A 12,909-nucleotide genomic window follows, 5' to 3' on the forward strand; every position below is an offset into this window, starting at 1 on the left:
CAGTTAGCTCAGTGTGCTGTACAAATATCTTTCTTTTCTATGTGTGCTATGATATGAAAAGTGTTGGGAAGCACTTCATTAGTCGTCATCTATTATTTTCTGTTTTTTGATACTGGATATTGTAGGTTAAGGGTGGTATGCATAAAGCTTTATTAATTTAAAAAGACTATATTGAACTAGCTAGTAAGCAATATGCTTTTTGGCAACTAAATGAATTTGAAAACAAATGGGAATAAAGAACTAAATACACTCCATCACAACATTTTTGAAATTTGTAAATAACAATTCACTTACCACAACCATTGCTATGGTAAAATTAGGCCTGAGCTGATAGTCACACCAAGGGCTGGAAGCTCCATAACTATCTTTGTATATGCCACGTTTGTGAACCAGGTTAGGATGCTTTTCATTAAAATCTGAAGGGTCTTCTGACACATGAAATAGCTTTTCAAAGTTGTCTTGTATTTTTTTGTTCCACTCATCATATGAGATTGTCACAACCTTTCCTGAAACATGATAAAAGACTTGGCAGTTTTAAGCATTCAAAGAAATCCACATATTTACTTATAGCCAAAGAGTAATATTTAGGCAATAAATTATCCACTTCTTGAAAATGTCAGGGTTTTTTAAAGGACTGAAATAAAAAATCATCTTTCATTATATTATCAGAAAGGATTAGACTCTAGCAAATGATCCTTGACTGGTCTTTGTATCACTCTTACATGTTTGATAAAGTTATGTTTATGCACTTGAAATGAGGCTAGTCTGAATTGAGAAGTGCCAGAAGTATAAAATATATACTGAATTTTTTTTTATATACTGAATTTCAAAGAAAATATTCCTCTCACAAAAGAATGTAAAATATCTCATGAATAATTTAATGCTGATTATATGTTGAAATAACATCTGGCATATACTGAGTTAATAAAATATAATTAGGGATCCCTGGGTGGCGCAGCGGTTTGGCGCCTGCCTTTGGCCCAGGGCGCGATCCTGGAGACCCAGGATCGAATCCCACATCAGGCTCCCGGTGCATGGAGCCTGCTTCTCCCTCTGCCTATGTCTCTGCCTCTCTCTCTCTCTCTGTGACTATCATAAAATAAATAAAAAATTAAAAAAAAATATAATTAATTTCACCTTTTTCTTTTCTTTCTTTTTTTTTTTTTTTTTAAGATTTTATTTATTTATCCATGAGAGACACAGAAAGAGAGAGGCAGAGACACAGGCGGAGGGAGAAGCAGGCTCCATGCAGGGAGCCCAATGTGGGATTCGATCCCAGGTCTCCAGGATCACACCCTGGGCTAAAGGCAGCGCTAAACCGCTGAGCCACCCTGGCTGCCCTTTTTTACTTTTTTTCAATGTAAGTATTAGAAAATTTAAAATTATATATGTGGCTTAAAAAATTATATATGTGGCTCAAATTATATTTCTATTGGATAGCACAGTTCTAAAAAAAGAGATGTAAAGATTTCATAAGTGTTCACAAAAATGCAACTTGCTCACAGTCACATTAAGGGCAAAGAAAAGCACAATAAGGCAATAACTATGATGCTTTTCATATCTCAGTTCAAAGCTGTTGCAAAAATATGGTTAGTAACCAGTTTTGTTACAACTTTATATGAGTAAACTAACGTTTTTTCTTTCTTCTTAATCTTGAGGGTTTTCTAATATTAGTTCACTGAGTCAAATAACAATTAGGTAGATTAGGAGTATAGACAGCATATTCAAAGTTTTTTTTTTTTTTTTTTTTTTTTTTTTTTTAAATAAAATGAACAGCTTACCATGTCTTTTTACTCTGACTTCATGATAAGGGAAAATTCTTTTTTTGGATAATTCCAGCAACCAGCGGACAGTAGATTTACTCAGGCCCACAATTTCCACAGCAGACCCATCTCTAAAATTAAAAGAAACTTTATTCTGTAAGTTGGAGTCACTTAAGCACTACTCACAGGGCATTCAATAAACAATTCTGATGAATTATAAAAACAACCATCTATGAAAAACCGCTCACTTTATTGAAATGTATATAAGAAATGCACATATAAGAAGGCTCTCCTATTACTGTTTTACCATTGCTTACCTTCTCAACACTTAAAAAAAATTCTATGGAGTGGAATGGTGATTACAGAGTTAAAGGAGATGGCAGCTGGAAAAGGCAGTGGTAAAGAATTGGAGAATATTGAAACAGAGTACCAGAGAAAAGATGGTAAACATGGGATATGGGACTGAAGAAAGCTAGGGAAGGTATACATAACAATTTCAAAGCCCATTTTTAAGGAAAATGGAAGGGAAGTACAAGAAGACCTAATAATGTACCAAAATAAACATGTTTTAAAAAGAATTTGCAAAGCATGTAAAAACAGCTATGATTAAATGATTTTTTTCTTGATAATTCTGACTGAAGATAAAATTAGTTTTTGTTTTCAGTTGGTTAAGTATCTGACTCTTGATTTTTTTAAAAAAAATTATTTATTTTTTAAAATTTGGATTCAATTTACCAACATATAGTATAACACCCAGTGCACATCCCATTAAGTGCCCTCCTTAATGCCTGTCACCCAGTTACTCCATCCCCCACTCATGGTCCCTTCTACAACCCTTTGTTTTTTTCCCATAGTTAGGAGTCTTATGGTTTGTTTCCCTCTCTAATTTTTCCCCATTCACTTCCCCACCTTTCCCTTATAATCCCTTTGACTATTTTGAAGATAAAATTTAGAATAAGAAAAAAGTTTCTTAGACTTGATACTGCCTTTTTAAAAATTTTTTTAAATTTAATTTTTATTTTTTTTAAAGTAGGCTCCACACTCAGCATGGAGCCCCACGTGGGGCTTGAACTTATGACCCTGAGATCAAGACCTGAGCTGGTATGTAGTCAGATTCTTAACCAACTGAGAGACCCAGGCACCCCTAGACTTGTTACGAAGTATTAAGCATTTGAAACCATAAAAAGAAATGATGGGACAAAAGATAAAATAATTAGGGGGAAAAAGTTCAGAAATTAAAAGTATTTCATAAAGAACAGAATAATTGGGTATTTTCTGTATTTACAATCAATGGACATAATGAAATGTTTACAATAAAAGCATTTCAGGTTAAGAAAAGATCTTAACAACAGGGATAATGAATCATAAAACCTTCCCTTGAGGTGCTTGCTGAGAATCATCTCATGAGAACTTCTAGAAAAGAACAGACAGCTTTACTCAATGACTTGTAACAAGAGAGTTGCGTATATGTATATTGTGGGAAAGGAAGGAGTGAGTGGAATAGGAAGTAGGAGGGAGGGAGGAAGGGAGATTTTGACTGATTTTTTAAAAAAAAGATTATTTGAGAAAGAGTGCATGTGTGCACACATGGCAAGGAGGAAGGGCAGAGACAGAATCTCAAGCCAACTTGACGCTGAGCATGGGGCTCAATTCCAGGCTCAATTTACCACCCAGGAGATCATAAACTGAGCCTAAAACAAGAGTTGGACGCATAACTGACTGAACCATTCAGATGCCCCAGATTTGACTGATTTGATACGAAGGTTTCATGGTTAATGGAATAAAAGACTCCACAAGTATGTGATTTTAAAAAGGGTATTACGGGATCCCTGGGTGGCGCAGCGGTTTGGCGCCTGCCTTTGGCCCAGGGCGCGATCCTGGAGACCCTGGATCGAATCCCACGTCAGGCTCCCGGTGCATGGAGCCTGCTTCTCCCTCTGCCTGTGTCTCTGCCTCTCTCTCTCTCTCTCTCTGTGACTATCATAAATAAATAAAAATTAAAAAATAAAAAAAATAAAAAAAATAAAAAGGGTATTACTATATAAGCACCATACAAATAAAGCCTACCTTGGAGTGGCTGGGATTCCTCTGTTTCTAGCTCTATCACTTTCTCCCATTTTATCCATCCATGTGCCACAGTTTAAGCGATTTCCTCCATAAACAAATCCTGTTTCTTCGTCAACCCCTGCAGTTATATTAAAGCCTAAAAAAGCAAAATGAAACATTTATAAAATCTGAGAGTGATATAATAAACTAGGACAATCACTCTGGAGAGCAATGTAGTAATACTGTAAAAGTTGAAGATGTGCATATTCTAACACATAGTAGTTTCTTTTCTAGATGCATATTTTAGAGAAAACCTTACCTATGTGCATATGAAGATATGTATGAGGATATTCAATGCACCACTCTATTAGCAAGAAAATATATAAATTATGTATATACAATTATAAAAATTATAATTTGTAGAGATTATAGAATTTTTCATACAAGTCAATGTAAATTTTTTTTTTTTTTTTTAAATTTATTTATGATAGTCACAGAGAGAGAGAGGCAGAGACACAGGCAGAGGGAGAAGCAGGCTCCATGCACCGGGAGCCCGACGTGGGATTCGATCCCGGGTCTCCAGGACCGCGCCCTGGGCCAAAGGCAGGCGCCAAACCGCTGCGCCACCCAGGGATCCCCATACAAGTCAATGTAAACATTTCCTGTTAGACATAAAGATTGCTTCATTTTTTTATGTGATTACAAGCAATGCTATAATCAGTATTATATGATACGACTTTTTTGTGTGTTTTAGATTATTTTATGGACTAGATTCCAGGAGCATAATAAATTCATGAACAAAAATATATGAATATTTTAAATCTCATAAAACATATCTGGATATCTATCTCTACATTGCTTTCCAAGAATAATGAGTCAATTTACAATGCCATCAATAGTATGTGAATACCTCTCAAAACTAAAATGTTATTTGCTACTGTTTGTTATTTTTTTTGTTACTGTTTGTTATTGATTGAATTGTGTAAACATCCAAATTCATATGCTAAAGTCCTAACCCCAGTACATCAGAATATGACCTTATTTGGAGATTGGAATTTAAAAATTAATCACATTAAAATAAGGTCATTAGCCTGCACTCTAATCCAGTTCCACTGGTATCCTGATAAGATGAGGAAATTTGGGCACAGACAATGCACTGAAGGAAGCTGATGTGAAGATATAGGGAGAACATCTGCGTAAACATGAACATGGCTATCTACAAGCCTATGAGGGAGGCTTGAACAGATCTTTGTCTCACAGCCCTAAGGTCGAGTCAACCCTGTCAACGCTTTAATTTTGGATTTCTACTCTCCAGAACTGAGAAACAATATATTTTTTGTCATTTAAGCTACCCAGTGTATGGTACTTTGATATGACACTCACAGCAAACTAATACACTGGGTTTTTTTTTTTTTTTCTAATAATAAATAGACTTACAGCACTATGTGCCATGCACTATTCTAAGTGCTTTAACATACATATTTCATTGAATCCTCATATCAACCTTAGGAGGTAGGTGCTATTATTATATTCCTTTTACCAATGTAGAAAAGGGAGGCAAAGAGAGGTTAAAACCTATCCAAGGGAACACAGCTAGAAAATGAGCAGAGATGGGAATTTTAACACAGCAAGTCTGCTTCTAGCATTGGTGCTTTCATTTATGCTATACTGTCTCATGATAATTTAGTAGGGAAAAATGGAGACCCACTTTAATATGAATTTGTTTGAGTACTGGTAAGGCTGAATGCTTCTCTCATGTTTATTAATGGACTATGTATGCATGTCCTTATGCAAACTACTTTTACCTCCTGTTCCTATTTCCTGTACTGTGAGTTAGGGATGGAAGGACTAGCCTCTGGAAATCAATCAATCAATCTTGGAGGATGTTGTAAGAGATATGGAAAGAAAACATGATCAAAGTACACATAAAAGTTTATTGCTGCCTAAAGAAAGGCAATAACCAAAGAAAAGAGAAAGTAGAGTCACAACAGTTTAAGTTTTTTTAAGATAACAGTTTAAGATTAAGTAAAATCTTAAGAAAAAAAAAGAGAACCATAAGGACAAAAGATGAATGGATTAAAATGGAATGAATTGTTTCTTTTTATTTGTAAAAGGCAAGCCTACAAAGTTAATAAAAGTAAATGAGACATTATCTTTGTACCTGTGGGCCAGGTAGGATTTCTGAAATAAACTACAGTGAAGGACATCATAGATAAAGTTAAGTTGGGTGCCAGACTGGGAAAAGGTTTGTGCAATATCTAAAACTGACAATGGATGAATATACAAGGGACTCCTAGAAATCAACAAGGAAAATATACAGGATTGATGAAATATAAATAAAGGCAAAGCACATGAACAATTTATAGAAAAGGAAACTTTCTTAAAAAATAATAAACAGGAATAATACTCAAATCCATCAGTAATAGAATTGCAAATAAAAACAATTACTTGTTGCTTTATACCCATGAGATTAGTGGAACATGCACATGGACACATAAGAAAGCCATTTTAATTATCAGTGGGAATATAGACAGGTGAAATTAGGTAGTATTTAATCAAAGAGCACAAAAGTATAGTATATGCAGCTCTGATATAGCAATGCTAAGCGAAATAAGCCAGACACAAAAGAACAAATACCCTATGATTCCATGTATATGAGGTATGTAGAACAGTCAGATTTATAGAGGCAGAAAATAGAATAGTGGTTAATAGGGTTTAGGGGAGGAAAGAATAAGAAGTGATGGTTTATTGGGTACAGAGTTTCAGTGTGGGATGATGAAAAATTCTAGAGATGGAATTCTAGAGAAAAATTCTAGAGATGCAGTGGCCACTGCATACTTAAAATGGTTAAAGTTACGTACTTTATGGTAAAATGGTAAATATGTGCATTTTGCCACACATATAAAATCTCCAATAGTAAAAAAACAAAAAAGCCCAACAATCCAATTAGAAAATGGCAAAAGACACACATTTCGTCAAAAAGAGCTACAGATGACAAGTAAGCACAAGAACAGATGTTCAATACCATTAGCTGTTAGGGAAATTCAGATTAAAACCACAATGGGTGGTGGTATACCCAACCACCAGAACAGCTTAAAAAAAAGTGATTAACATCAAATGCTGCTGTGGACATGGAAAAACTGGATCTCTCCAGTTTGCTGGTGGGATTGTAAAATGGTAAACCACTTTAGAAAATAGTTTGCAGTTTCTTACAAAAACAAATTCAGGGCAGCCCTGTGGCTCAGCGGTTTAGCGCCGCCTTCAGCCCAGGGTGTGATCCTGGAGACCCGGAATCGAGTCCCATGTCGGGCTCCCTGCATGGAGCCTGCTTCTCCCTCTGCCTGTGTCTCTGCCTTTCTGTGTGTGTCTCTCATGAATAAATAAATAAAATCTTAAAAAAAAAAATCATACTTACCATATGGCCCAATCAAATACTTGGGCATTTGTCCCAGAGAAATAAAAATTTATTTTCCTACAAACACCTATATATAAATGTTCATATTAGCCTTACTTACATCAACCAAAAAATGGAAAAAAACAAAATGTCCTTCCACAGGTGAATGTTACATCCATGAAAGAGAATACCACTGAGCAATAAAATGGAATAAACTATTGATACATATAATAGATTGGATGGATTTCAGGGGAATTATGCTTAGTGAAAGAACCAATCTCAAACGGTTACATACTATATGATTCCATCTATATACATTCTTAAAATGATAAAACCACAAAGATGCGTAACAGATTAGTAGTTGTCAGAGACCAGGGATTGTTGTTGTGACTCTAAAGGGGTTAGCGTAAGAAAGACCTTTGTGGTGACGAAACAGTTGAGTGTCTTGATTGCTGTAGTGGTTACATGAAACCATACACGGGGCAAAATTACATAGAACCACACACACATGCTCACACACAAATGAGTTAATGTAAAAATAGTTAAAACTGGGCAGCCCAGGTGGCTCAGCGGTTTAGCGCTGCCTTCAGTCCAGGGCCTGATCCGGGAGACCCGGGATCGGGTCCCACATCAGGCTCCCTGCATGGAGCCTGCTTCTTCCTCTGCCTGTGTCTCTGCCTCTCTCTGTCTCTCATGAATAAATAAATAAAATCTTTAAAAAAAATTAAAAAAAGACTCTAAAAAATAGTTAAAACTGAATATGGTCTATAGTCTAGTTAACTAGTATTAAACTAAACTAATGTCAGTTTCCTAATTTTGATATTGTACTACAGTAAGATATAGATACAGTAAGGTAAGATATCCTCATTGGGGAAGCTGGATGAAGACTTCAGGATACTCTTATATATCATTTTTGCAACTTTTTTTTTTTTTTTAAGTAGGCTCCATACTGGACATGGAGCCCAGGGTGGGCTTGAACTCATGATCCTGAGATCAAGATCTGAGCTGAGATCAAGAATCGGGCACTTAACTGACTGAGCCCTCCAAGTGCCCCATGTTTGCAAATTTCTATCAGTCTCTAATTCTTTCAACATTAAGAAGTAAGAAAAATCTACATGCACAAAAAAGCAGTATATGTTTCAAAGGACAATAAATACACAGAATTGTATATGTATATTGTATACCCTGCATATGTCTTTGCATTACTTCCTATATGGAAAGTCTCTATAGAGTAATAAAATAAATTATCATTAGCCTTGCACTGGCTGGTGATGATAGTATGCCATTAAAAATAGGAATATGATGAACTTCTAAGAGATTAAAAAAGTATATCTATTTAACCGTGTAGACAAAACTTTTTACAAAAAGAATTTTAGAAGACCCTAAGTTACACAGATTGTAAATGAAACCTTAACTCTGCCACTTAGTAGTTGTGTGACTCTAAGCAAGCTACTCTGCTTCAGTCATCTTATCAACACAAATGGGAACAGTATAACTCATCCCCAGTGTTCTTGGGAGTATTACATGGGAATAACATGAAAAAGCTGTTAGCATAATGCCTAGCACACACAGTGAGCACTCATTCGTTATTATGATCATAAATACAATCACCAAAACTACCTTTCAAATTAACTGACAAAATATATAAAATTTTATCTTTCCTCTAGAAACTAAAACTAAACTAGTGAGATCAGGAACTATGTTAATCTCTCTCATTGGGATATTCTGAAGTTTTAGACACAAATATAATATTTGTCAAATACATGAATAATATAAAAAGTTTAATTCTACCTCATTAGTCGATCTTTACTATGTAAAGTTATGTACCTTCGTCCTTCATGTTTCGGTCTATTTGTGGACCAGCATTCCTCTCTCGGAATTGTATGCCCTGTATGTGTCTTTGCATGACTTCCTGTATTACTTCAAACAGTGGTTGATCCTGTTGGAGACATAATGGATATTAGTTCTGTTAGAAATTACATTTTTCTTACCTTCTCCCAAATCCCACAGCTGAAGTTTTGTGAAAACATAGATTTTTCCTTAGGAGAAGAAATGGGGATCAGGGGTGGGACTGGAGAAAAAAGGAGTTCCTATACCCCAAATCATACAGTCAGCCTCTGGCATATGAATATTTAACGTATTGTAGTTTTGACTATTCATGTCTGTGACATGAAATAGTTTATAATTTTGCTGACACATGAAAATAATTCTTGTGAATTTCTATAGTTTCCATTAGAGTGAATTGTGCAGTTAATAACTGTATCTATCTTATACAGAAATCTAAACTTTAAATTGGCATTGCTCTTATTATATAATAAACTGATACTTTATATAAAAACTTTTTTTGACAAATGTTATAATATAAAGGTAGATGAGAAGTGGAAAAAGTACAGTATCATTGAACATTACTGACTGGGAAGAAAACCACTTGGAATGTTTATTTATTCTGTACTGTTCATAAGATAAACTCTGGACTTCCTGGATTAGTCATCAGGTGCTCCACAACCTGGTTTACCCTTTCCCACCTACTCTTACTACTCTGCAGGTACCCTATACAAAAAGCCAAAATAGACTAAGCAGTATGTCCTAAACTGTGCTTCAATCTACCCTGCTCTTTACTTTTCCTTTCATCTCTGAGGTCTTCCCAGAACTTCTCTCACCTCTGCTGAAATCCCACTCATCTTTTAAGGTTCAGTTTAGGTGAAATTTTTAGCTACTTATGAAGTCCTCCCTGAGAACCATCTACTAGATGATCTCTCTCCCTTTTATGCACAGCATTTCCCATACACCACCTTTTGCAATGACCATGTTATGTACACATTATCTCTTCTATCATGTTGAAAATTCTTTAAGCAAGAAGCAAGTCTTATCTCTGCAATTGCTCATAGAACCAGTAGGTGCTAAACATAAACCAATATTTGAAGAATCTTTCAGATTTGGATTCTTCATTACAAACATTTTTATATCAGAAGCTAAAAGTTATTTTTAAGGAAAAAAAACTGTTTGAAGAGGATTTTTACCAGTGTGCCGGCAGACAAAGGAACAGAATCATCTGTAGGATACATTCTGGAAACTGGGCACTTGAGAATGTCTAGGCCATTTGGAACCATTTTACAGTAATCCTGAATACACTGTAGCCACCACCACACAGCATCCCGGCAATTGTATCTGGCATAAGTTCCTTCACCCAGGAGATTAGGAATGAGACCGTGTCTCAGGGTACCAGCAAATGCTAAAATAATATTCCTAAAACAACAGAATTAAGTGGATCATTTAACACGAAAACAATCACTTAAAAAGTTTAAGTCCCTTTTTGTGACTATTATTTCAGATGCATTTTCTCTCTTGTCCCTATTTCTTTGAATTTTCATGTAGAAAATGGTCATAATATGAGAGATTAAGCCTTGAATTAAAAGCTTGAAGCCTTAATCCTAGCCTTGGCTTTTTCCTTGACAATCTGTGTAGCTTACCCTCTCTGGGATAGTTTCTTCATCTATCAATTTAGGTATTGGACTAGGTGGTTTTTACGGTCCCTTATAGCTCTAGATTCTACTTTTGAAATCTGCGGTATTTCAAAATCTAGGTAAATACGACATGGACAAGAACTTTATTATTTTAAATACCAAAGCAAATACATAAGGAAACAAATGGGTAAAAGCTGACCTTGAAAATCATGATTTATTTAAAAAACCTGACAGAGAATACTTTATCTTTTAACGTATTACTGTACTATCATATACTAAATGACAACTTTGTAAGATGGGATAGCATTTCTAAAAAGAGCATGAAACTAAGAAATAACAATGGGGTTTAAAACCTAGCATTGCAATCTGTATACCCTAGGAAAAGTCATTTAAAATGTCCTAGACTAAACCATTTAGAAATTAATTAATTTTAAGTCTCAGTTTAATGCTGTTCTCTTAAATAATAGTGCAATAAAGGTTTTTCTTGTATACTACAGTAGAATGTTAGTATGGACAGTGACATTTTCAATTAATAAAATCAGAATGGAGCAGTTGTAACCATCCAGAACAATGTCATACACTTGAAACTTGAATAAAAAGACCTCTGTCCATGAATACCTCTGCAGAAGGATGAAGGAGAACTCTCTGTGCCCACCAAAGTGGCTTTCCTATATGCCTCAATCTACTTTTTTAGCTAGCTGTGGCCAGGTTACTGGATTCCAAAGCAAGAATGTGAATGGAACTAGTGTATGTTAAGTGTGTGGAACAGCTGTATTTTTCCCAGGCTCTTCCCTCTCTGCCAGTTGACTAGAGAGTAGTACTCAGATGGTCGATCCTCAAGATGAAGGAGCTTTGATCCCTGAATCACTACATGGAAAGCTGCCTCCTGAATACCTATTTTGGACCAGAAATGAGAAATAAATTTGTGAAAAACCACTGAAATATATGAATTTATAATTTAGAACAGCTAGCACTACCTTAACAAATACATTATTCTCTCAGAATCATATAGATCAGAGTGGGCAACTTTTTTTGCAAAGGACCAGATAGTAAATATTTTAGGCTCTGTTGGCCATATATGGTCCCAGTCTTGTATTACTCTTTTTCAAATGACTCTTTAAAATAGTAAAAACCATTCTTTGCACCCAGGTCATACAAAACAGGTGATTGGCCAAATTTCTCTGACCCCTGATCTAAATACCCATCTATCTAGATAGATAACATAAAACTAAGCAGCAGAAATTGTTGATAGTGTATATAGAAATGATAATTGGGAACCCAGACAACAAAATAATAATGATTTAAAAAACTAACATTTATGCAATGCTTAGCATGTGACAGATCCTAATTGTATTAGTTCATTTAATCCTCTCTAGGGGTGCCTGGTTGGCTCAGTGGCTTGAGCATGTGACTCTTGATCTTGGAGTTATAAGTTTGAGCCCCATGCTGGGTGAAGAGATTACTCTCAAAAAAATCTTTTTTCAAAAAGATTTTATTTATTTGAGAAAGAGAGAGTGAGAGAGCAAGTGAGCACGATTGGGGGGTGGGCAGAGGGACAAGCAGACTCCCCACTGAGCATGAAGCCAGATGCGGGGCTCCAGCCTAGGATCCTGAGATCATGACTTGAGCCGAAGTCAGACGCTTAACCAAGTGAGCCACCTGGGCGCCCTCCAAATATAAAACATTAGAAAAAAAATCCTTAGAAAAATCCTGTAAGGTAAGTACTATCAGTATTTTACAGAGTACAAAGAAGATAAATAATGTATCAGTTGGTAGTTTAGAACCAGGGTTCGAACCTGGCAGTTTGGCTCCAACCCAAGTTCTTAACCATTACACTGTGCTGAACCCTAATGTTCCATTTCCTACTTCTTAACCATAGTCAGTTAGGAGTATTTAAGGAGGAAGCAAACAGCCTCTCAAATTTCTACAGCCCTATAATGATCTCTTAAATGAATAAGAAAAGGTCTTATTGTATTAGGTTAGCAGGGAAGAATGCAATGTGTTTCAGATGCCCACTTAGAAATCTTCAATTTAAAAAATAAATTTTCAATTTTAAAAGGACCAAAATCAGAACTTTTTTCATTTGAAGCGGCAAACTTCAGTTTTTTTTGAATGACCTCAACACAAGGTATCATATAAATGCTTTTTCCGATGAAAGTTTTAATTTGTAGAGCCTTGGGCTGCAGAAGATCACCTGGAGCCCTTGTGAAAACACAGATTTCCATCTGTTACTCTACCTTCT

The 12,909-nt window shown here is 35.5% G+C and overlaps 1 protein-coding gene across 5 annotated transcripts in view; it reads right to left on the reverse strand.

The window, feature by feature from the left end:
* AGL (amylo-alpha-1, 6-glucosidase, 4-alpha-glucanotransferase) overlaps nucleotides 1-12,909 on the reverse strand; it is a 72,896-nt gene that overhangs the window by 11,973 nt on the left and 48,014 nt on the right. For all 5 annotated transcript variants that reach the window (XM_025417530.3, XM_025417528.3, XM_025417529.3 and 2 more), the window contains exons 26-30: nucleotides 10,224-10,449; nucleotides 9,031-9,142; nucleotides 3,831-3,966; nucleotides 1,782-1,894; nucleotides 295-506 (exon numbers count right to left, since the gene is read on the reverse strand). In XM_025417530.3, coding sequence (XP_025273315.1) covers nucleotides 295-506; nucleotides 1,782-1,894; nucleotides 3,831-3,966; nucleotides 9,031-9,142; nucleotides 10,224-10,449 — 799 coding nt within the window. The remainder of the gene's footprint in view (nucleotides 1-294; nucleotides 507-1,781; nucleotides 1,895-3,830; nucleotides 3,967-9,030; nucleotides 9,143-10,223; nucleotides 10,450-12,909) is intronic.

The sequence above is a fragment of the Canis lupus genome, chromosome 6 (assembly GCF_003254725.2).
Source record: "Canis lupus dingo isolate Sandy chromosome 6, ASM325472v2, whole genome shotgun sequence".
Taxonomy (NCBI): Eukaryota; Metazoa; Chordata; class Mammalia; order Carnivora; family Canidae; genus Canis; species Canis lupus.